This window comes from Salvelinus fontinalis, chromosome 24 (assembly GCF_029448725.1).
Source record: "Salvelinus fontinalis isolate EN_2023a chromosome 24, ASM2944872v1, whole genome shotgun sequence".
NCBI lineage: Eukaryota > Metazoa > Chordata > Actinopteri > Salmoniformes > Salmonidae > Salvelinus > Salvelinus fontinalis.
In genome coordinates, this window is record NC_074688.1 from 18,833,604 (window position 1) to 18,858,887 (window position 25,284).

At 45.5% G+C, this 25,284-nt stretch overlaps 1 protein-coding gene across 2 annotated transcripts in view; it reads right to left on the reverse strand.

The window, feature by feature from the left end:
* Window positions 1-62: 62 nt before the first annotated feature.
* Window positions 63-25,284, reverse strand: part of LOC129822085 (sortilin-related receptor-like) — a 76,534-nt gene continuing 51,312 nt past the window's right edge. For both annotated transcript variants that reach the window (XM_055879988.1, XM_055879989.1), the window contains exons 15-48: window positions 24,913-25,041; window positions 23,611-23,696; window positions 20,906-21,078; window positions 20,573-20,704; window positions 17,695-17,786; window positions 17,209-17,455; window positions 16,233-16,371; window positions 15,846-16,019; window positions 14,384-14,497; window positions 13,916-14,038; window positions 13,637-13,756; window positions 13,407-13,532; window positions 13,072-13,182; window positions 12,666-12,797; window positions 12,204-12,335; window positions 11,964-12,098; window positions 11,607-11,756; window positions 10,814-10,990; window positions 10,351-10,479; window positions 9,866-9,992; window positions 9,170-9,339; window positions 8,233-8,345; window positions 7,786-7,887; window positions 7,594-7,660; window positions 6,854-6,936; window positions 6,677-6,767; window positions 6,310-6,500; window positions 5,807-5,926; window positions 5,376-5,540; window positions 4,687-4,861; window positions 4,206-4,312; window positions 3,889-4,081; window positions 3,365-3,577; window positions 63-2,889 (exon numbers count right to left, since the gene is read on the reverse strand). In XM_055879988.1, coding sequence (XP_055735963.1) covers window positions 2,822-2,889; window positions 3,365-3,577; window positions 3,889-4,081; window positions 4,206-4,312; window positions 4,687-4,861; window positions 5,376-5,540; window positions 5,807-5,926; window positions 6,310-6,500; window positions 6,677-6,767; window positions 6,854-6,936; window positions 7,594-7,660; window positions 7,786-7,887; window positions 8,233-8,345; window positions 9,170-9,339; window positions 9,866-9,992; window positions 10,351-10,479; window positions 10,814-10,990; window positions 11,607-11,756; window positions 11,964-12,098; window positions 12,204-12,335; window positions 12,666-12,797; window positions 13,072-13,182; window positions 13,407-13,532; window positions 13,637-13,756; window positions 13,916-14,038; window positions 14,384-14,497; window positions 15,846-16,019; window positions 16,233-16,371; window positions 17,209-17,455; window positions 17,695-17,786; window positions 20,573-20,704; window positions 20,906-21,078; window positions 23,611-23,696; window positions 24,913-25,041 — 4,606 coding nt within the window. In that variant the 3' untranslated portion in view covers window positions 63-2,821. The remainder of the gene's footprint in view (window positions 2,890-3,364; window positions 3,578-3,888; window positions 4,082-4,205; window positions 4,313-4,686; window positions 4,862-5,375; window positions 5,541-5,806; window positions 5,927-6,309; window positions 6,501-6,676; window positions 6,768-6,853; window positions 6,937-7,593; window positions 7,661-7,785; window positions 7,888-8,232; window positions 8,346-9,169; window positions 9,340-9,865; window positions 9,993-10,350; window positions 10,480-10,813; window positions 10,991-11,606; window positions 11,757-11,963; window positions 12,099-12,203; window positions 12,336-12,665; window positions 12,798-13,071; window positions 13,183-13,406; window positions 13,533-13,636; window positions 13,757-13,915; window positions 14,039-14,383; window positions 14,498-15,845; window positions 16,020-16,232; window positions 16,372-17,208; window positions 17,456-17,694; window positions 17,787-20,572; window positions 20,705-20,905; window positions 21,079-23,610; window positions 23,697-24,912; window positions 25,042-25,284) is intronic.

Consider the following 25,284-nt stretch of genomic DNA (forward strand, 5'->3'; position numbering starts at 1 on the left):
TTCAGTGTTGTTGTTTCTATCCATCCATCCATCCTCTCTGAGAAAGAAGAGGAAAATGAGGCTTTGCCACATTTCCAGTAAGTTTATTTCAGTATAAGTGGTTTTAAAAACACTTCACACTGTACCTCAAACGTCTCACGTCCTTGAGACCCCCATAAGCAAGCAAGATCAACATATTAAAATATGGCGGTGTCCAACATTATATTCTGTGCAAAAAACTTTAAGCATACTATTTTACAGAAAGAAAAAAAAGTCTACATTGGGAGGGGGTAGGGGTTGAAACGGTCACACAATAATCAAGAATTATATTTTGTACAATTGTCAAAACTTGGACTACATGAGATAAAATCATCAGGTGGCTTTAGATATGTGCCTTTTAAACAGCCAATGCAGACAGGAGTAGTGACCTGTATATAACAATAACAACTTCTACTGCTCTCTCTTCAGTACAGATCATTCTCTTTAGCATTGTGTAAGGGTATTGTGAGTGTGGGTGTGCACTTGTGTCGTCATAAATACAGTACATACATACAAACTCAATGTGTTTTCTAATAAGGCATATGTGGCAAATCGAAGTCCACAGAAAATAAACAGTATCAACACTATTTAAGGCCAGGAAAGCAGAAAAGGGGGAGATAGAATCACAAGTACCTTACGGAGAAGAACGTCAAAACAATGTAGTGAAAGCAGCCCTGCAGTGACCGGGAAGGAAGAGTGCTAGGGGGAGGGGGAGGGGGGGGCTGCTGTGACGTCACCCCCACAGTGGGATAGGGGAATGGAGGTGGGAACGTGGTCCTGGTGCCTGGGGGCACGATGCCTGCCCTGAACCAGTCTACAGTCAGACACTATCAAAATCCATTTTCAGGTCTCTCTTCCAAGAGTATAGGGGTGAACCATTCAAAGTAGAGTTTTTTGGCTTTACAAAGTGAGAGGACTGCAAATGTATCCATTTCACACGAGGGGTGGGAGGTAGAAGGGGGGGGGACTAGTAACGTGACCGGTTTCCACATCGCCCCAAAGCCATAAAATCACAGATATAAAATACATTCATGAACAAATTTACAAATAAACCAAAAAACAGGTCAATGAATACAAGCATCATACCTTACATCAACTTGAAATGGCTCTTTAGCATAGACGAAAATACACGTTTCATGACTACACAATAGGATGGGAAAGGGAAAAATACAATTAAATATTCTTCTTAAGCTTGTCACATCCTATTGACGTGAAGCATTTGGCTACACAGTGAGACAGAGCTGGACACAGTCCCCCTCACTGTGACCTAAACATCATACTGCTATCCCAGCAAGCAAAAGTGGTTTCCATCACGTCATTATAATGTCTTTAATGACATTATCATCAGGTTGTAGATTGGAAGTATACATTTTTTGTAAAAAAAAGAAGAATAACAGCAACCACAACAACCAAAATGTGACGTCTTTCCCATGACATCTTGCTCTCGTCATGAAAAATACATAGTTTGAAACAGAGACAAGTTCCTTGTAATCTGGTTTTATAACTTCTTCTCAACCAGAAAAACAGTTTACAACCATAAAATGACGTCATTCCAACATCATGCTCATCATTGCCCCTAGGGTTACTATAGTACCTCAGTGAGGGTTCCCGAGTGTTGGCGAAAGACTCAGATGATCAGACCACGCCAGTGTCAGACCAGACAAAGACTCAGTTCCCTGAGAACATCAGAGACAAACGTTCCAAACACTACAAACTAACGGCAGCTAATTGGGCGTAATAATATTTGAATAACAATAATATTTACACCGTGGTGGTCCTGATAAAACCAATTAAAATCAAACTATTTTCCTATAGATCCACCTACAGCATTATCGATGCAGCATTGCGAGTAGAGAAACACAACAGAATGATCGCGCTGACGTTTTGGAGTTAATAGCACGGTAAACGGGAATAACTTTTCGGTACTATTGTTACTGCTGAGTTGACTACAGCCACTCCTGTGCTGGTGGTAGGAGGAACATGGATCTATAAGACACAGCATGGTGCCATCGATTTCATCTAATCGCTACTCATTTGATGGTTACTCGGACGCCAATTGTTGTGTTTAGACTAATGGACAGTTTCAAACCAAATATCAACAGATTAAAGTGATCTCATTCCAACAGACAGCAACATATTCAGATCGATTTCAGTACGGACACTGAACAACGTACCATGAATAAATACCATGAAAACTAAGTTAATTTATGCTGTATCAAGAGCTTGAGTTCCTAAATCTTTTTATGAAGCATTTCCTTGTAAAACATATTTTTTTACTTTTACAGTATTAGGTGTATATTTTCTGCATTGGATGTTTTTTGCTAGGTGCTTATTTTGGCTTCAAGCAATGAACAGTTCTTTATGGAGTGAGTTTGTAACTCAAAAGGGGATTTTCTCTAACACACGACTCGCCTGACAAACTCACAATCCTTCACAGTTAGCATCAGTTCCCGATCAACAAAGTCATTTGACCGATATATATATATATATATATATATATATATATATATTATGTATAAAAAAATAAGTTATTGCGCATCCAAAAAAAGTGCATCGTATTTTTCAAAAAAATATCTCTTGTTGCGCTTCACTTTTCTTCCTTTGATCCTGAATCCAATAAGACTTTTTTCTCAGAGTGGGTTGGTTGACGAAAGTGTTGGCGCACCTTCTTTCGTGACCTCTGACTTTTTGGTCATACCACGTGGGCACCAGCGCGTAGGTGACGGGTTGGGACAGGCAGGGCAGAGTGTGTAGTAGAGTGATAGGGAGGAAAAGAAGACGACGACGTGAAGGGGTGGTCCCACTACGCAATCACCATGGGAACGTCGTCTGAGAAGCCGCTGATCATGGGGGCGTCTTCGTCATCGTCACCTTTAAGGAGGACGGGGAAAGGAGAGATGAACGGAGGAGGGAAGAAGGACATGATAGTTGCATCAGAACGGATCATGCAAAAATGTGGTTTTCTAGTGGGGCTAGGAGTTTCTCCGGACGATGGGACCTGACAAGGACAAACTACGGTCCCTAGTAGCACAGCCTTTAACTGAAGCCCAGAGTTTTTATGGTCAGGTCACGCGGTCAGGAGAAACTCCGGGCCCTAGAAATGTTTGATCAAAAGCCGTGCCAATCAGATGGACGTAGAGAGGCATTATCTATGGGTGTCAGTTCACAAGTAAAGACAGTGTGGTTCAAGTTCAACACAGTGTAGACTGATAACATCAACCTCCATTACAACCGTCACAGTCAACAGTAACATCAAGCGTCCTGCACAGGAGCACAAAACAAGGGAGCAACGCAACTACGGATGTGTGGGGCTACTTCGATATAGAACTTAACCAAGGAGTCTTACCCAGCTCGTCCCCTGAGGAGAAGATGGCCGAGCCCAGGCGGGAGTTGTAGTGGCTGTTGGCGAAGGCGGTGAAGTTGTTCTGAAGGCGGCGGTGCCTCAGGTACAGGACCACCAGGCCCCCACACAGCCCCAGCAGCAGCAGGAACAACACCGGCACCACCACTACTGCCATGTCCCCTGACTGACCCGAGCTCCGCACTGCCTCGCTGGGACCTGCACGGAGAGGAGGGGGGGGGGTATACCTGGTGAGTGACATTCACCGACTGACATTGAGCATACAGTATATGAGGGAGCCATTATGAGAGATTCTTTATGTACTTTTATCTCACAAATTTCTTACTGAAGTAAGATTAACACGGAAAACTATCACCATATCCATCAATTGAGAGTGATAACTTTTATCCTTCTGTTGTATGAAGGTCACCACACATTGTTACTGAAACAGACGTTTAGGATTCATGCAGGATCTTAGTAAATCTGTCCCGTAACTTCCCATCCTCCCCAGTGCCTCCTCCTTCTCTCACCTTGTCCCAGCTGGTCGTAGAGCAGCAGGGCGGACTTGCCACACAGCTGTCCGTTGAGCAGGCAGCGGGCCTGGACAGAGAAGGTGTAGTTGTGGCCCGCCAGCAGGCTGCTGATCCGGAAGAAGGTCTCCGTGGTGTTACCCAGGAGCACGGTGGAGTTGGACAGGCTGTCGTACACGTGCACCTCGTAGCCCTGCGGAGAGACACCGAGCACGGACGTGCAGACAGACAGACATTGATGGTGAATATCAGAGGAACTAAAAGACAGTGGGGTTGATCTGTCATCACAGGGAGATACAGCTGTGTGTGTCCCTCACCCTGCTCTCATTGAAGCTCCTCTCCTTTACGGCCAAACTCTTCCAGAAGAGGAACACATGGTCTTTCTCCGTCAGGATCTTCAGAGCCTCTGGAGCAGGCAGGGGCACTATGTCCACACAGAGTAGAAGGAAACAACTTTCTCAACACACATTCATACAATTATGTTCATGTTAAAACAATCCCCATTGGGTTTTGAATGTGGTCTCCCCAGATCTGTTGGCACTCTACCTTTAACTCCTTTAATATACAAGAAGCCCTGACTAGTTCCCAGCCACTATATAACAGATGGTGGGGGCGTTCCAGGTTGTCTATCTCTATTTCAGTCGGGCTGCACATCCCAGAAGATCGCTACATCTCACTAACATGACCCCTGAGATGTTTTAACTCCTCTCCGGGCATTGTGGGAAAGAAAACTGATTGTCGACTGCAATAAAGATGACCTGGAACGCGCCCATCCCCGGGGCATAAGCCAGGCCGTACTTGTATTGAGCGTGTAGCTGGCCTCCTTGCTCATGTTGCGCAGGCGGACGGAGACGCTGTAGTGTCCGCCGGGCTCCAGGCCTTTGAGGCAGTACTCCACCGTGTTGTTCTGGGTGGTCAGCTTGTAGCTGCTCTCAGTCTTACGCACCACGTCCTTCAGGTGCACCGCGTACGTCTGCACGGGACGGACACATCCAAATCAAACTTTATTGAGAGTGCATTTAACAATCTCAACACAGTTTACAGTAAAATAATACAACAAAAGAACAATAAATGACATACGTATTGGCATCCAAAATGGCACCCTAATGACCAGAGCCCTGGTCAAAAGTAGTGCACTTAAAAGGGAATAGGGTGTCATTTGAGATCCAGACATGGACAGACAGGTTTATGGTTTGTGTGGGACAACTGTTCATGTTACTATATCAGGTGTACTGTATATTACCTGGTCAGTCAGGTTTTTAGAGGCTTTATTTAAGGGATAGTTCACTCAATTTTCAAACAATAAAGTTTCCTTACACTGAAAGAAGTCTATGGACAAGGAGAGAGTGCAATCCACACTCTGGGTCTGTTTTGAAGTTTAAGCTTCAACTCACTTCAAAAAAAAGGTAACTATCACTTTAACCCAGGAACCAGACAAAATGTATCGGAAAGAGCTGACGCTCGAGGGTGTGCGAGGATGGCCTTACCAGAGGAGCGCTGGGGGAGTCGTAGGGAGGCTGCCACTTCAACATAGCCTGGGTCTTCTCAACGCGCACCTTGTGCAAGTTACGAGGAGGCAGCCGCTCGTTGGGAATCATCTTAACCACCGCATAGTCAGAGGGAGGGCCCAGGTAGGGAGAGATGGCCCGCACCTGTCACACACAAGTGAACACGCACACACACACACACACAGATATTGTTCTTTAGAAACCAAAAATGCACACATAGGTTAACTGTGAGCGGATTTTCTGCAGTCGATCATTTTACAGTTCAGTACAGTTTAAAACCAAAATGGAATCTTGGGTAAGAACGAAAAATCCCTAGCCAACCGTGTTGCATGTCAATAAAGTTTTCTGATTCTGTATCTGAGGCATTGAGAGAGGAATCAGGGTGAAGAGGAGTAAGGGTGTGAACTCACGAGGAACAGGTACTGCTCATCACTGTCCACAGTGACGGTCCGGCTGCTAACGCTGGTGTTCACACTGTGAGGGCTGCGGTACAGGTCCAAGAAGGAGGTGGCAAAGAAGATGCCATACACCTGTACAGACAGACAACAACCACACTGGGCATCTGGAAAAGAGCTTTATATATCCAATCAATTATGACTCATCTATGAAATTCCTTATTATATTTTGCTTGTGGGGACTCGCTTAATTGATCTTGCCTGGAACCAATGGAATAGCGCAAACCCCGCCCATCAGGCACTCAAGACAGGCTCAATCAAATGCCTGAAGCATTTGAAAGTATACTACAGATACTACTTAAACCCAGGGTCATGTTCATTAGGCACCAAATAGAAAACGGATAGGGACTACCTGAAATTTTCAGTCCCAAAAAGTTAAATGATGTTTTCCGTTGTGTGCCCTAATGAACATGACCCATGTCTGTAATACAGTAGCTGTCATGCTGTGACCGTGTTACCTGTGCAGGGGCTCCGGTTACAGTCCAGCTGCAGTCCACAGAGCTCTGGTTGAGGGCCCGGGCCTTGAGGAGGGGAGGCTCCGGCTGGGTGCCTTTGGTCTGCTGGCGAGACAGGGCTGTGGGGCTGTCTCCTACACCGGTCTGGGCCCACACAGCCACCTCGTAGATGGTCCCCGTGGTCAGGTTGGCAGCTGCAAGTGTACAGGTAGATACAGAGACAGACAGACCGACCGACAGAGTTGGGTTAGGATATTGAAAACACAGAAGTGTGTGTATGTGATGCGTATGACGAAGTTATGTGTTTGAAAAACACTTGCTGTTTAATTGTCCGAAAATGTGTGGACACTAGAGGCAGACAGGAACCTACCTTTCAGTATGCTGCCTCGCACAGTGTAGTTCCTGCTCTCCTTCACGTGAGCATCAAACACCCAAGACAGCACCACCACATACTGCCTCACCTGCACACCCACGGAACAACGGCAGAATTATAGGGCAAGTTAGAACACATAAGCACTAACTCACGCACGCACGCACACCAACTGACCTCATATTGGGAGTTAAAGCTGAAAGATAGGCTCATCGAGTCTTCTGTGATGCTATCGGTGATAACTGAGGGGGGTGGCAGAGCTGAGAGAGTGAGAGACACAATAAGCATCAGCTCCAATACATAAGACAACTACATACTGGCGGCCAGCAGAGGGCGATAGAACACTGTAAATCTCCACAATGCAAACAGTAGACAAAGCGCACTGAAGGATTAGGGAAAGGGAAAGGGAGATACCTAGTCAGGTGTACAACTGAATGCCTTCAAATGAAATGTGTCTTCCGCATTTAACCCAACCCCTCTGATTCAGAAAGGTGCGGGGGGCTGCCTTAAATGACATCCACGTCTTCGGCGCCCGGAGAAGAGTGGGTTAACTGCCTTGCTCAGGGGCAGAACGACAGATTTTTATCTTGTCAGCTCGGGGATTCGATCCATCAACCTTTCGGTTACAGGCCCAACGCTCTAACCACTAAGCTTCCTGCCGCAGCTCGAGACCAAATTAAGAAATGTACCATCCTCCGGTGACCCAAATCTCCACAACCCAAACTAAAATGAAATAGCGTGGGATTATAGAAGTATTCTTATAACTTGCGACCCACCTCTCACATGCCCAGGGCCCACTTTTGGTCTTGACCCATAGTTTAAGAAACCCTGGATTAGAGAATTTGTCAAATGTATCAAACTATCATCATGCCATATTATAAATTGTCAGGCAATGATCATGAGAGATTCTGTCATACCTTTCTTAGGGATGATGGATTTAACGTCAGTCCAGTTCCCCATACCTCGACCCGTCACTGCTGCCACCTGAAAACACACGTTCACAACTCATCAGACAGGTTCACAACTCAACAATTCTAAGAGCTCACGTTACCTTCATGTTATGAAGGCAAATGTCACTATGAAGCTGCTCTGAAAGACAGGTCTCTTACTCTAAACTTGTACAGAGTGCTGGGCTGTAGGTTTTTGACCTCCACACCGTTGCCGGTGCTTCGCTGAGAGAACCACTCCACACCTTTTTCACTGTACTCCACCTGTCACACACACACACATACGGTCACACACACACACACACACACACACGGTCACACACACACGCACACGCACAGACACACACATATAGAGAGAAACAAAACAGGAAAAACTGGGTTGAAACATTGTTTGTGTTAATAATAAACCCACATTGCAGCGTGTGGAGTCTTTCATATTTTTGCTGATGAACATTAACTTTGATCTCCAGCACCCGCTCAAAGCCATTGGATGTCCATATGTTTCCATCTCTTCTTACAGCCCTACTGCTCAGGACATGACACTAAGAATGGAGAGGCGGTTATTAAGTTTACCAGAGGAAACAACATTGCCTGGGCAGGCTAACTCACAATGTACTCCCGGATCAGGCCGTGGGCTTTGTCCGGAGTGCTCCACGAGGCCTCCACCGTGCCGTCCTCTCCGTTGTCACATGACAGCTGCAGGTTTCTGGGGGGGTCGGGCACTGCAACAACCATTACATTACCGTACTGTCAGTCCACCATAATATTCAATTCATAGCTTAAAACACTATTACAGGCAGGCCAAAAACTTCAAAAGTGATAGAAACATGAATGGGTATTTCCAAGACCCTTTCGATAGAAAATCTCCATTGAGCATGCCTTTCAGTCCAGGGTTAGGCTTAATCTGGGTACTGGATAATAATCCTAAATCTACATTATTCCTTTTGTTACTCCTTTTGCCTGTCAGTTAGCCGAGCAACTAACAAGCAGTGCATTCAACTAGGGTGTGAAAAACAACCACACTAAACACATGATCAATGTGTGAAGTCAAGCCTTCGACAAATCCTCTGCTGTGAACAGACACAGTGAAACGATTGTGTCTACCTTTCCCTCGCTCTCTCCCTTCTCTTTCTCCCCTCCCCAACACCCACCCCCCTCTCATCTCTCCCCTCCTCCTCCATTGAAAGAACGGTGATCAGCAATAGCCAATGAGAGCTTGCCACAAGCAATGTTGTTCAATTCAAAATGTATTGAGTAGGTATTTCAACTCTGTGTGGCAAGCACGAATGTCTGACTGAAAATTTGATTTGAGGCTGCTTTTAGCCACGGCTTGTTCTAGCTACATTAACAATCTAACCACATTATTGTTTTCGCGAGACAGCGTGGTACTGAGAATCATCGCGACCAAGAGAAGAATCTCGTAGTGTGTGATCCTCCGTCTGTGTCAGCCAGACAAGAAACTACAGGAAAAACGGTTGTTTGACGTGAGAGGCTCAGCGGTGTTAGGATTTTGAACGTCGTGTGGTGTACACGGGACATTACTCACATCCCTCGGGCGTTCTCAGGGTCAACACATCGTTGGTCTTGTGCTGCTTGCTGAGACACTGCGTCAGAACCTTCACCTGGTACGTGGTGTCTGGCTTCAGCACCGACAGGGTGTAGCTGCTCTTGTTGCTGTGTGTGTCCATGGAGGTCCACTGCTGGGTGCCCACCAGCCTAGCATACAGAGACAGATATACAAACACACACAGTCAGACACACATAAGCGACATAAGCGGTCGCTTAGGGGCCACCGGCCAAACTTGTAGTAATCATGGCCGAATATTGACAGGGCACGTGCCCAGGGCCCTGACCTCCTGGGGCCCCCATTGATTTTGTTAGTCATTCTGACGCAGATATCATATCAATGTCAAAGTCATGGTGAAATGTGTAATATAGCAGGAAATTTGCTTTAAAACTGCATCTCCGCCTCATGGCAAAATGAGTAGAATTGCAATGTGTTATAAAATTGTAATACAATTACAGAAAACTTGATTCAAAACGGTAACATTTTCTCTATGCCCCATGACATTGCAGGAAATTAACTTTAAAACTTAAATTCTTCTCTGCCGTCCAGATGGGGGGGCCACTAAAATGTTTTGCCGCAATGTTGGGGGGGGGCAACCAAATCTTACTTAGGGCCCCCAAAAGGCTAGAGCTGGCTCTGGACACACACACAAAACACACAGACTGACTGACTGACCTGTAGTAGATGAGGAAGTAGCAGGAAGCCAGGGGCAGGTTCTTAGGTCTGGACCAGGTGAGGGTGATGGCGCCAGAGAAGTCTGCCGTCCACCGCAGGTTCTGGATCTTGTAGACCAGAGAGTCGGCTACAGAGAGACAGGTCAGAAACCCACCCCCAGTACAAACGTTGGCGAGGAGAGATACAAGTGAAAAGATGAGTGAAGACTTCGCTTATGTAAATTGATTGGGGCGTGACATGATTTTCATTAGAAGTATATGACATCTTAATACACAGCAGAGCCACTTCCTGCTTACAGAAATAAACAACAATAACATTATAATTGGCCAGGACTGCCACTATTAGCTCTGTTTCAAGAGCCAATAGAGGCAGTCTTCCTTGGGCAGATTTGAAGTCTGTTTTTGTTGACGTCTGTAAAGCAGGATGATGTCATATTCCCGAGTCTCCCTTTATGTGCGGAAGAAGCCTGGCTACTGAAGACTCACAGGTGCAGTTGTCCTCGTCACTGTGATCGGAGCAGTCCATGAAGCCGTCACACTTCTCACCGTCCAGCAGACAGGTTTCCCCGTCAGCGCAGTGCGTGCCGTTAACACATGTCAGAGGCCCTCGCGTGGCTATCAGACAGAGAGTGTGAGAGGGGGGGTGGGAAGAAGACGGGAGGAAGGGAAAGAGAGAAAAGGGGAAGAGAAACAAGTGTGAGAACCACATCTCCTTTTTGAGATGTGGCACGCCGAGTGAGACGTCAACGTTCAAGTGTCTTAGTCATGTTGTGGATCTGTGTTTCTTACAGCATTTTGTGCATTTTATGAATTAACACCGTTACTGGGTTGGCTACGTGTTTCACCCTTTTGGCCAGTTTGAAAGTCCCCACTCACGTCTGTGTATTGACTGACTGACATAGGCCCCATGAGGAGCATAGGTCATCCACACTCTGTGTGTAACACTTACGACAGTGGGCTTCGTCCGAACCGTCCAGGCAGTGCTGGTGGCCGTCGCAGCGCTGCCAATCAGGGATGCAGGTGGGGGGCTTCCGGCAGAGGAACTGGCCCTTGCTGCAACGGCCAGGGGGCAGGGGAGGGGCGTGGGTGGGCCACGGGGCCTGTGTCGCCGTGCCTTTGGCTGTGCCTTGGAAACAAAACATAACCACAGGGCCAGTGCCAGAACATATCAGTTTGACGGGCATTCGATTTTTTTGATAAGGGGGCAGGTTTTTTTTTATGGGACTTCCTACGTATATATTTTTTTTATAGATTTTAAAGTAAAGACATGTAATTTAACTGCAAAAAAATGTATTACATTTTTATGTCGCACGAACACAACCAGTCACGATATTTTCGTCTGATTATCAAACGAATCACTTCAAAAAGTAAGTTACCTTCGCATGTTCGTCCAAAATAATTCCAGCATCCGAACAGTGCACTGTGCACCCGCTAACTTTCCTTCAATTCGTGTCTGAAACTCTCTCACCGTGGAAAGCATCCGAGCGAGCGAGCGAATCAGCGCCCCTCTGTCTTACTAGTCTAATGATGAATTTCCACCATATTGTTTTCACCTGTCAAGTATTTTCCAATCACTGCAGATGAATGAAAGGAGACAAATAGCTCCAAAGTGTTTTCTGGTCAAGTCACATGGTCAGTAATAACCACCTGGCCCTACCTAGCTACATACAGCTATATAACTAGTCCTGAGCTGTGTAGCCAAGGTGGCAAGCCCTTTGGTGTAGATGGAGATGGTGGTTCACCTGTGGGACAGCCCAGTTCATCACTGCCATCGGGACAGTCAGCGTAGCCGTCACACACCCAGGAGTTGACTATACAGGCTCCCGAGCCACAGTGGAAGCGGTTAGGGGCGCAGGACGATGGGCCTGGGGCAGGGGTGTGTGGAGTGACTCCTAAGAAAACAAGAGAGGAAGAGGTTCAGATACACATGACACTTCAAATGGTTTGGTCACAGAGATCTGGCAGGAATAACAGAGTAAGAGTAAGTGAGTGAGAGACAGAGAGAGACAGAGACAGAGAGAGACAGAGAGAAAGACAGCGAGAGAGAGAAAGTGTGTGTGTGTGTGTGTGTGTGTGTGTGTGTGTGTGTGTGTGTGTACCAGTGCACTGAGCCTCGTCAGACCAGTCTCCGCAGTCATTCTCTCCGTCACACTTCCACCAGGAGGGCACACAGCGCCCATTACGACACTCGTATTGGAAGTCCCGTGTGCAGCCTGGCCCCTCAGTGGGGGAGCCTGGAACATACACACACTCAGGAATAATCTCATTTCTAGATACATTCATTTATAAAGCGCTGCAGTGTACATAGCTGCACACACACACCCATTGTGTGTACTCACCACAGTTGGCTTCATCAGAGTAGTCCCCGCAGTCGTTCATACCGTCACACTTCCACCCCAGGCTCACACACACTCCGTTGGCACACTGGAAGTTGTAGGCGTCACACGTCTTCTCAAACTCAGGGTGAGTGGCTAGAGAGACGAGTGGCAATCAGTACAACAAACGACAACAACTTACTTCAATGCCTTTCTAGTATCGATGCATTCATTTAGTTTTTCCTGACCTGACCAAACATGTTCCTGGGTCATGGAGAAAACAGGGAGTGAAAGCAGATGAGGAACGCGTGTTCCTTTTCCGTTGCACAACGTTTTGAAACGGATTTCATATGAACACGACCCAGGTCAGGTCACGTGCACAGGAAGAAAAAGCCTGGGCTATGTAACAGCAAATGTATTTAGTGACGGTTGCAGTTGTAGTGTTTTCTGCGATAGTAGTGGTGGGGTTAGTGGAGAAGGACTCACAGCAGCCGGCGTAGGCCACGTCCTCATCGGATCCGTCCTCGCAGTGTTTGGTGCCGTCACACACCAGAGACTGGAAAAGGCACTGGGCTCGGTTCTGACAAACAAAATCCATGTAGCGCGTACACAGGGGATCTGCAAGGAGGGGACACACACAGTACTACTATATTACAATGGCATACGTCTGAAATATTCTCAACCAACCTCAGGTGAATGTATTGATGACAAAAACCAGTCTATGACAATACCCCTCAAAACGTTTCCGTTTTTTGAGACACCAAAGTGCATCTGGGGGCGAAAAACAACATACAAAATGTCTACAGCATAGAAATAGATCCTATTTCCCGGAGATCCTATTTCTATAGTTTGCAGTCTAGTTTCGGGGTTAGACTTTCAGTTGGTCACTCACCACAGTGTTGCTCGTCGGCGCCCCCTGGGCAGTCCTGTACTCCGTTGCAGTGGGCGCTGGCAGGCAGACAGGTGCCGTTGGAACACAGGAAGCCATTACAGCGATCCCCCACTGTCAACAAGAACACAGCATCTGTTAGTGCCAAGCCATCCTATCAAAGACCGTGCACAGAAATATGGGTAACACTTTGCTTGAACCGTCCATAAATGCTACCTAACACTGTCATAGCGCCGTCGTAACAATGACATAACATCGTGGGTGTTGGTGTCAAGCAGAGAGAGGTCTGTGTCTATGCGTGTGTGTGTGTGTGTGTGCGCGCGCGTGTGTGTTCTCACCGCAATGTGCTTGCTCCTCGTCAGAGCTGTCCTGACAGTCGTCATCACCGTCACACACCCAGCGCTTAGGGATACAGTGGCCCGTGAGACACTGGAACCTACTGGCCTCACAGGTGTGGTGACCCACTGAGACCGGGAGGGAGGGAGGGAGAGGGAGAGAGTGATGGAGAGACTAAAAGCGAGACGGAGGTAGTGCATCGTTCTCCCTTTGAACACGGCCCTGATCTCACCTGTACAGTTGGCTTCGTCCGACCAGTCCCTGCAGTCGTTGTCTCCGTCACATCGCCAGGCCTCACGGATACACACACCCCGCGCACACGTGAACTCCCCTGGTCCACACTGGTGACTCTCTGGGATACACACGCAGTCAGTAATCAGAGGGAGCATCACATAGGCTATATACAATCTCAAAAGTCATACAGGATAGAGCACACTTAGTCAGGAAAAAAACATGCTTGGAAGTGTGTGCACACGCATGCATGCACGCGCACACACACTCTTCCTCGTACCACAGTGTTCCTCGTCACTGTTGTCCCCACAGTCGTCCTCGTGGTCACACTTGAAGGCCAGCGGGATGCAGGAGCCGGACGCCACACAACGAAACTGGATGGACGGGTCACAGGAGGTGGTGGCTGGAGGGGGACGGACAGGGGACAGAGGGACAGACAGAATGACAGGGTGTTGACACTGAGCCCAGAAAGACAGAGAGAAAGAACAGCAGCAGAGACTCAAAGCAGAGTGTATTGTGACAGTAACAAACTCTAGTCTGGCTCTATTGAACATTATCTGTTGGATCCATTTTATTCACTATTTACCTTACCAACAAGTATTCCACACCCAACCATTTGTATTATAATAATAAAACAGAATAATCTGTGAGTGAGTGAGTTGTCCATTGTCTAGCTGTGCGTCTGAAATGGCCTGCCCAAAAGTAGCGCACTATATAGGGAATAGGGTGCAATTTTGTCTCCACTCACGGCACTCCTGCTCGTCGCTCATGTCGCCACAGTCGTTGTCGCTGTCGCACTTCCAGATGCTGCTGATGCACTTGCCGTTGGAGCAGCGGTACTGGTTGGGCAGGCACGTGTGTTCTGGGGGAGGTGAATTTCATTCGATTTTGGGTTACAAATAAAACACACATCATCAAGAAGTGTATCTGAATCCTAAAGGATCTCCCCTAGTGGTCCTTGGACAACAACAACCAGAGTCAGACGGACAGTCAGGGAGAGAGGGCGAGGAGGGCAGTGGTTCTCTACATTCACTGAGGCAGGGATCTTCAATACCGATTCCTGGCGACGGACCCAACGCAGGCTGTGCAGGGTTTTGTTTCAGCCCAGTACTAACACGCCTGATTCAACTCTTCGCTTGGTGATTAGTTGAACTAGGTGACACGGGTGTTAGTGATAGGTTGGAACAAAAGCCTGCACCATTGTGGATCTGTAGTAGTGTGATAGGGTCGTCTGAAGGACTACGTTGAGAACCTCAATACATTATCATGCATCTGCCGCAGCCCGTCTGGTGTTCAACTTTCCCTAGTTCTCTCACGTCACCCCGCTCCTCCGCTCTCTCCACTGGCTTCCAGTTGAAGCTCGCATCCGCTACAAGACCATGGTGCTTGCCTACGGAGCTGTGAGGGGAACGGCACCTCCGTACCTTCAGGCTCTGATCAGGCCCTACACCCAAACAAGGGCACTGCGTTCATCCACCTCTGGCCTGCTCGCCTCCCTACCTCTGAGGAAGTACAGTTCCCGCTCAGCCCAGTCAAAACTGTTCGCTGCTCTGGCACCCCAATGGTGGAACAAACTCCCTCACGACGCCAGGTCAGCGGAGTCAATCACCACCTTCCGGAGACACCTGAAACCCCACCTCTTTAAGGAATACCTAGGATAGGATAAAGTAATCCTTCTAACCCCCCCCCCCCCCCCCCCCCCCTAAAAGATTTAGATGCACTATTGTAAAGTGGTTGTTCCACTGGATATCATAAGGTGAATGCACCAATTTGTAAGTCGCTCTGGATAAGAGTGTCTGCTAAATGACTTAAATGTAAATGTAATCTGTTTATTATCCATGCAGTCACTTTACCTCTACCTAAATGTACATATTACCTCAATTACCTCGACTACCCCGTACATTGACTCGCTACCGGTACCCCCTGTATATAGCCTAGTTATTGTTATTTTATTATGTTACTATTTCTCCTTTAGTTTATTTAACACATTCGTCATACTTTTTCAAACTCTGAATTGTTGGTTAAGTGCTCGTAAGTAAGCATTTCACTGTAAGGTCTACGCCTGTTGTTTTCGGTGCATGTGACAAATAACATTTGATTTGATCAGTAGTATTTTGTACCCGGCGAGACCATTGGGTGTGTGTGTGTTTGTGTGCACGTGTGTCTGTCAGAGAGAGTGTGCACACTTATGTGAGTGTGCCAGGTCTCACCTGTCTTGACGCAGGTGCTGTTGTGGAGCTGGTAGCCGGTGGGACACTGGCACTGGAGCTGTTCGTTGGGTAGGGTGATGGTGGGCGCTCCGTCGGGGCATACACAGGTGTGGCGGTGCCCGGGCAGGGGCAGACACAGTAGGCTGCAGGGTTGGTCTGCACAGGCATTATGGCCTGGAGGAGAGCGGACACACACACACACAAAGGTTTGTCATGAGCTCTGCTGACGTAGTGGGGGTGTCCAAACAAAGCTTCCACTATTGTCGCTTCCAGAGTAACATTCTGACTACACATAATATCTCTTTAACGCTGACCATCAAAGTTCTTGGAAGGCTTACTTAGAATGAGCATTGGTTGTTAAATATGGTTTCGCTGCTTGTCTCTCACCTCTGGTCTTGCCCTTGTAGAAGATTTTGAGGTCCATGACCCCGGTCAGTCTACCCACTATGAGTTCGTTGTCCTGGGAACCTGCTTTGGGAGCCTTGAAGATGCCCCTCCTTGACCAGTCATCCCAGTACAGGTCATTCTGAAAACACACACACGCCAATGAGGATTTGCCCAGTAACTGGGAGATTATATGAAAGCAAACATAGATATATTTCTACAATGGGACTGTGCTCCCCAGTGTTGCACACTCAATAACCTTAAAAAAGTAGAATCTCTGTGATATGACATCATCATACACAGAGTGCTGACTTTTTGCTTCCAGACATCAGTAACATTCTTATTGGACAAGACTGCCTCTATTGGATAACTCCAAAGACACATTTATGCTGACTCTACACACACGCACGCCCACTCACACTCTGTTAATCTTCTATCCTGTTGCCTAGTCACCTTACCCCTATACATATCTACCTCCATCACTCCAGTACCCCTGCACATTGCAAATATGATATTGAAACTGACCAGGTATATAGTATGCTTACTTACTTAATGTGCTATACATATTTATTCTCATTTCCCATGTGTTTGTTCTAGTATTACATTGTTATTAATTACTGCATTGTTGGGTTTTGAGTTTGAAAGAAAGGCATTTCACTGTACTTTTGCATGCAACATTAAATACTTGAAACAATGCGGACATGCCGCAAGGGAGGAGGCAAATTTGGAAAGAGCCAATAGTGACAGTCCTAGGCCATTTCGAATTCTGCTGTTGACGACATCTGCAAGCAGGAAGTTGACCGGCTGTGCATGAAGAGGTCATATTGCAGTCTACCTTTAAAGATGTTAGTTCGTTTGTCTAAGCTTGTAAGTGATATTCTTCAAGAATCAATGGGTATACATCATTCATTTAAATGATCAAAAACAGCTGTAAATATCACTTAATACTCCATAAGTGCATCAACCACTCTAAAGTAACCTTGAAAACAGCAATGGCATAGGGGTGAGGCAGGCCCTCCATGACCACGCTGCGCTGACCGCCGGTGAAGTCGGCCCGCTCGATGCGATCACCGTAGGCCTCGGTCCAGTACAGCCATTGGTCGTCTGCTGTGATGCCGTTGGGCCAGCGGACGCCCTCGGACACGATGCATGACACATTGGAGCCGTCCATGTAGCCGCGGTACACGCCAGCCGCATGGTCGCCCCAATCCGTCCAGAACATCAGGCTGGTAGGAGACACGTCACAGATTAGGAAAGTATATCTGACAGATATTAACACTGACGTTATTTATGTTAAAGGAGCAATCTGCAGTTCAAACAAAAAACAAAGCGGTAAAGTCTAAAATGGACGTAGCAATCACAGATCGCCCCTTTAACAGTCGGTCATCTGGGAGACCATTTTTTTGTGAAACAAAAGCTTCATAAATGCATTTGTCAGATATTCAAGGTAATTAGACAGTGCTACCTCTCTCCTGGCATGAGGACCAGAGCTCTGGGATGCTCCAGCACTGAGGAGTTGAGCAGAGTGTGACGTAGGTCCCCATCAGGGTTAGACACCTACACAACACAAGAAGTGGGTCACCATCATCACACACTGTATTGCCTGATACTATACAGTAGCATGTCGTCTATCAGGTGAGGATGTAAATATAAATCAAACAGGGCTTCAATCAGATGGAGAAAAAAAGATACATACAGTGCATTCGAAAAGTATTCAGACCCCTTGACGTTTCCCACATGTTGTTAGGTTACAGCCTTATTCTAAAAAATGGATTAAATGGTGTTTGTTCCTCATCAAAGAAAACAAATCTACAGACAATACCCCATAATGACAAAGAAATAACAGGTTTTTCAATTTTGTTGCCAATGTATTAAAAATTAACTGAAATATTACATTTACATAAGTATTCAGACCCTTTACACAGTACTTTGCTGAAGCACCTTTGGCAGCGATTACAGCCTCAAGTCTTCTTGAGTATGACGCTACAAGCTTGGTACACCTGTATTTGGGAAGTTTCTCCCATTCTTCTCTGCAGATCCTTTCAAGCTCTGTCGGGTTGGATGTGGAGCTTCGCTGCACCACTATTTTCATGTCTCTCCAGAGATGTTAGATCCGGTTCAAGTCCGGGCTCTGACTGGGCCACTCAAGGACATTCATCTGTGCCTTGACACAATCCTGTCACGGAACTCTATGGACAATTCCTTCGACCTCATGGCTTGGTTTTTGCTCTGACGTGCACTGTCAACTGTGGGACCTTACATAGACAGGTGTTTGTCTTTCCAAATCATGTCCAATCAATTGAATTTACCACAGGTGGACTCCAATCAAGTTGTGAAAACATCTCAAGGATGATCAATGGAAACATGATGCACCTGAGCTCAATTTAGTCTCATAGCAAAGGGTTTAAATACTTATGAAAATAAGGTATCTGTTTTTAATTTTTAATACATTTGCAAAAATGTCAGAAAACCTATTTTAGCTTGTCATTATGGGGTATTGTGTGTAGGATAGCTGGGGTATTGTGTTAAAAAAAAAAGCAATTTTAGAATAAGTCTGTAACGTAAGCAAGTGTGGAAATGGGAAGGGGTCTAAATACTTTCCGAATGCATTGTATATACACTGAACAAAAATATTAACGCAACATGTGAAGTGTTGGTCCCATTTTTCATGAGCAGAAATAAAAGATCCCAGAAATGTTCCATACACACAAAAAGATTATTACTCTAACATTTAGTGCACAAATGTGTTTACATCCCTGTTAAATCAAATCAAATTGTATGTCACATGCACCAAATACAATGTGTAGACTTTACCGTGAAATGCTTACTTATAAGCCCTTAACCAACAATACAGTTCAAGAAATAGAGTTAAGAAAATATTTACTAAATACACTAAAGTAAAAAACACAATAAAAAGTAACACAAAATTACGTAACAATAACAAGGCTATATACAGGGAGTACCAGTACCAAGTAATCTCTGGGGACAATGGGTAATTGAGGTACTTTGTACATGTAGGGAAACCTAGTCAGTTATCCAACTGAATGTATTCAACTGAAATGTGTCTTCCGCATTTAACACAACCACTCTGAATCAGAGAGGTGTGGGGGGCTGCCTCATACCACCCTGCATACCACTGCTGGCTTGCTTCTGAAGCTAAGCAGGGTTGGTCCTGGTCAGTCCCTGGATGGGAGACCAGATGCTGCTGGAAGTGGTGTTGGAGGGCCAGTAGGAGGCACTCTTTCCTCTGGTCTAAAAAATATCCCAATGCCCCAGGGCAGTGATTGGGGACACTGCCCTGTGTAGGGTGCCGTCTTTCGGATGGGACGTTAAACGGGTGTCCTGACTCTCTGAGGTCATTAAAGATCCCATGGCACTTATCGTAAGAGTAGGGGTGTTAACCCCGGTGTCCTGGCTAAATTCCCAATCTGGCCCTCAAACCATCATGGTCACCTAATAATCCCCAGTTTACAATTGGCTCATTCATCCCCCTCCTCTCCCCTGTAACTATTCCCCAGGTCGTTGCTGCAAATGAGAATGTGTTCTCAGTCAACTTACCTGGTAAAATAACGGTAAATAAAAAATAAAAATGACATCCATGTCTTCAGCGCCCGGGGAAGAGTTGGTTAACTGTCTTGCTCAGAACGACAGATTTTTACCTTGTCAGCTCGGGGATTTGATCCAGTAACCGGCCCAACGCTCTAACCACTAGGCTACGGGTAAAGTTACTAAAGTGACTATATATAGATAATAAACAACGAGTAGCAGCAGTTTAAAAACAAAGAGGGGAGGTCAATGCAAATTGTTTGATTAATTGTTCAGCAGTCTTATGGCTTGGGGGTAGAAGCTGTTAAGGAGCTTTTTGGACCTAGACTTGACGCTCCGGTACAGTTTGCCGTGCAGTACCGAGAGAACAGTCTATGACTTGGGTGACTGGAGTATTTGACAATATTTGGGGCTTTCCTCTGACACCACCTATTAAATAGGTCCTGGATGGCAGGAAGCTTTACCTGCGGGATCATCTTAGACCAGCCACCTGGACAGTTGATGAAACTGAGGTGTATTTCTGTCTGTAATAAAGCCCTTTTGTGGGGAACAACTCATTCTGATTGGCTGTGCCTGCCTTCCCAGTGGGTGCAGCCATGGGTGGGCCTGGGAGGGCATAGGCCCACCCATGGCTGCACCCCTACCCAGTCATGTGAAATCCATAGATGTGGGCCTAATGAATGTAAGCTGATTTCCTTATATGAACTGTAACTCAGTAAAATTGTTGAAATTGTTGCATTTATATATTTGTTCAGTATATATCAAATATTGGACAAATCCCTGTTCCTCATGTTTACCTCAATCCTCTGCGCTCCGGCATCCACCCAGTAAAGCAGCCTGCTGATGGGGTCAAAGGTGAGGGCCTCCACATTCTGTAGGTCTTTCCTCACGATCACTTCCTGTCCCGTACTGCCGTTCAGACAAAGCCTCTGGAGGGGGAGAACAGGAGTGTGTACATACTTTTCACTAATCACGATACACAATGTACTTTTGGTCTCAGAAGTGTGTACAGGATAGATTTTGTGTCTGAAATGGTACTTTATTCCCTATATAGTACACAAGCAATGTACTTATATAGAGAATAGGGTAAGTCATGGTTACATCTGAGTGCCTTCTGTGAAGGCCCTGACCTGTATGGTGTCCAGCGAGATGTCAGCCCAATAGAGGCAGTTCCGTTGGTAGTCAAAGTCCAGGGCCACGGCCTCGCGGAGACCAGAGAGGGGCAGGGCCTGGTCGGTCCCTGTGGCCAGGTCATAGCGATGGATGGAGTTCCTCACAGCGTACAGGATGAACTCATTACTCTCTAGAGAAGACCAGGGGGAAAAAACACTTAATACAATTCATTCTAATCTATAGCCATGTAAAGAGTAACTGGTAAGAAAAACGCAACAAATTGCATTTTATTTTGAATCCAGCTGTGTATACGACAGTATTTATTTTGCATACAGCAGTAATGCATGTCTAAAACAATTTCCCCTCAGGGAAATTAAAGTTCATCCAACCATATGCTTTTATGTATAAAATGTGAGTAATTTCACTTTTCATGAATTCACAAATACTTATTTGTTTATTTGCTTTTTGGATCCCTTACAACCAGTTCCAGCCACAGCAGCTATTGTCCCTGAGGTCTAACTTACGTGTGTTGTTGCTGTAGCCGATGATCTACTGCTGGGACTAACCATTCTATCTTTAACTAAATTCACCCCATAATATGTGACTAAAAGTATCTTTTGCCTCAATTTGTACAGAGTTTCTTTAATGTCTAGCAAAAAAAGTTAAAACTGTGTGGCCCATAACAAATAAACCCTTCATGACCCACGACCCAAAGGTAACATATGGAATTGTTTTAAAATAGTTATTCAATGGATCATTTAGCTATTTGACTATGATTTTTAGGCCCTTTAGGTATCCCCCTAAAAATATTTCTAAATTATTTGATAAAATACTGAATTTGGCCTTTACTACTATAGTCCATAGAAATGCATTGAATAACACATTTATATAAAGGCAAAAAATAAATCCTAAGGAATAATAATGTTTTGAAGTGTCTGTCCTATAAGAGATATAAGAAAGCTCAGGAAATATACATATTTTTTGGACACATTTAATACATTTAACCCCTTATTTTTGTTGCCACAAAACGACCTCCATATTCCCATGGGTTACCTTCAGACGAGTCCCATGATACTCGTGGGGGTCGTAGAGCAAAACGGAGAACATCCCCGTGAGAGTCTCCCCTTTCCATAATGGCATTTACAAGGTAAAGTATTTGTGAACCCAGTATATCAAGAATCTCAGAGTATCTCTCATTCATTCATGTGTCTCTTATTCATTCATTCAGGTGTCTCTTATTCATTCATTCAGGTGTCTCTTATTCATTCGTTCATTCATTCAGGGGTCTCTCATTCATTCAGGGGCCTGTTATTCATTCATTCATTCAGGGGTCTCTTATTCATTCATTAATTCAGGGGTCTCTTATTCATTAATTCAGGGGTCTCTTATTCATTCAGGGGTCTCTTATTCATTCAATCATTCATTCAGGGGTCTCATTAATTCAGGGGTCTCTTATTCATTCAGGGGTCTCTTATTCATTCAATCATTCATTCAGGGGTCTCTTATTCATTCAATCATTCATTCAGGGGTCTCATTAATTCAGGGGTCTCTTATTCATTCAGGGGTCTCTTATTCATTCAGGGGTCTCTTATTCATTCAATCATTCATTCAGGGGTCTCTTATTCATTCAGGGGTCTCTTATTCATTCAATCATTCATTCAGGGGTCTCTTATTCATTCAATCATTCATTCAGGGGTCTCATTAATTCAGGGGTCTCTTATTCATTCAGGGGTCTCTTATTCATTCAATCATTCATTCAGGGGTCTCATTCATTCAGGGGTCTCTTATTCATTCAGGGGTCTCTTATTCATTTAGGGGTCTCTTATTCATTCAGGGGTCTCTTATTCATTCAATCATTCATTCAGGGGTCTCTTATTCATTCAATCATTCATTCAGGGGTCTCTTATTCATTCAGGGGTCTCTTATTCATTCATTCAGGGGTCTCTTATTCATTCATTCAGGGGTCTCATTCATTCAGGGGTCTCATTCATTCAGGGGTCTCATTCATTCAGGGATCTCTTATTCATTCAATCATTCATTCAGGGGTCTCATTAATTCAGGGGTCTCTTATTCATTCAGGGGTCTCTTATTCATTCGTTCATTCATTCAGGGGTCTCTTATTCATTCAGGGGTCTCTTATTCATTCAATCATTCATTCAGGGGTCTCTTATTCATTCAATCATTCATTCAGGGGTCTCATTAATTCAGGGGTCTCTTATTCATTCAGGGGTCTCTTATTCATTCAGGGGTCTCATTCATTCAGGGGTCTCATTCATTCAGGGGTCTCTTATTCATTCAGGGGTCTCTTATTCATTCAGGGGTCTCTTATTCATTCAGGGGTCTCTTATTCATTCAGGGGTCTCTTATTCATTCAGGGGTCTCTTATTCATTCAATCATTCATTCAGGGGTCTCTTATTCATTCAATCATTCATTCAGGGGTCTCATTCATTCAGGGGTCTCTCATTCATTCAGGGGTCTCATTAATTAATTCAGGGGTCTCTTATTCATTGATTCAGGGGTCTCTTATTCATTGATTCAGGGGTCTCTTATTCATTGATTCAGGGGTCTCTTATTCATTCAGGGGTCTCTTATTCATTGATTCAGGGGTCTCTTATTCATTCAGGGGTCTCTTATTCATTCAGGGGTCTCTTATTCATTGTGATCTAAAAGGCTAAACGTATCTAATAATGGTGTCTTAATTGAAGGAAAGGGGAGGCTTACCTCCTACAGGACATGGGAGCATCTCTCCATCCAGTCTGGCTTCTACATCCCCTCCACTACAGCTGTCCCCAGACACCTTCCTGTACCTGAGAGAGAGACACACACAAACTGGTTAACAACATGGACAGACAAACACCCACCACCCAATATCACAACAAGAGTATGTTGCCCATTACATATACACTGAGTGTACAAAACATTAAGAACACCTGCTCTGACCATGACATAGACTGACCAGTGGAAAGCTATGATTCCTTATTGATGTCACTTGTTAAATCCACTTCAATCAGAGTAGATGAAGGGGAGGAGACAGGTTAAAGACAGATTTTTAAGCCTTGAAACAACTGAGACATGGATTGTGTATGTGTGCCATTCAGAGGGTGAGTGGGAAAGACAATAGATGTAAGTGCCATTGAACGGGGTATGGTAGTAGGTGCGAAGCGCAGCGGTTTGTGTCAAGAACTGCAACGCTCCTGGGTTTTTCACACTCAACAGTTTCCTGTGTGTATCAACAATGGTCCACTACCCAAAGGACATCCAGCCAACTTGACACAAAAGGGAATCATGGGAGTCAACATGGGCCAGCATCCCTGTGGGAAGCTTTTGACACCTTGTAGAGTCCATGCCCCGACGAATTGAGGATGTTCTGAGGGCAAAAGGAGGGTTGCAACTCAATATCAGGAAGGTGTTCTAAATGATTTGTACACTCAGTGTATGTCAAGATTTTGCTGGAACATTTCTCTCCTTATGACACTAGGTGGGGCTGTTCTACATGATAAGCGAGGGCTGTATAATAGAATGACGTCACTCCTTTCTCTTCCCCATAGCACAAAAGAAGAACAAAGACAGTTCCCCCTCATGACCACAAAGGAATCCATTTGCATAGTGGTCATATCCTATTAATCATGCTGATATTTAACAGTCATCTCCTTGCGGCAGTAAAAAAAATCATAAAAGATTGAGGTGAAGACTGATACACTAGGTAATGCCATTTGTTTTTCTAAGCCATATGTGACTGTCAGTCAAGGACAAGTGTATCTCAGCCTTTATGGCACCCTATTCCCTTTAAAGTGCACTTCTTTTGACCAGGGCCCATTTGGGACACTATGAAGTCAGCCCGAAACCCCAAAACCCTTCAGCTCAGCTAGGTCATATAATCCTGACGCATCCACATTGCAAGGCCTTGACCCTCAATGTGTGGATTCGCCTTAACAACAGGAAATAGCCCATCATTATGGGAAGGGTAAAGCCTGGTTTCTGATGAAGTGACATTATGTTAATACCAAAGGGATATTGACTTACCCCGTACTGCGACGGTAGGTAGTTCCAACGGGGCATGGCACGGGAGGGGCGTAGAGGTTCCCCGAGAACTCGGGGTCGGGCAGGCACACCTGGAGGGACAGGTCCTCGCTCAGCTTGTAGCCATAGTCACTGGGAGAGATAAAAGGAGATAGAGGAGGGTGAGAGAGAGAGGGAGACGGAGAGAGAGCGAGAGAGAGAGAGATTAGATGGGGAGAGAGAGACAGAGAGACCCAATGTTAGCCTACTTGACTATCAAACTATGAACAGATAGAGATGAGTGGAAAAAGACTGTTGCCTAATTCCAATCAACCCCTAGCCCCTTCTCTGAAAGGATAGCAGAGGTGTAAGTAAGGGAGAAACATTCCACCTAGT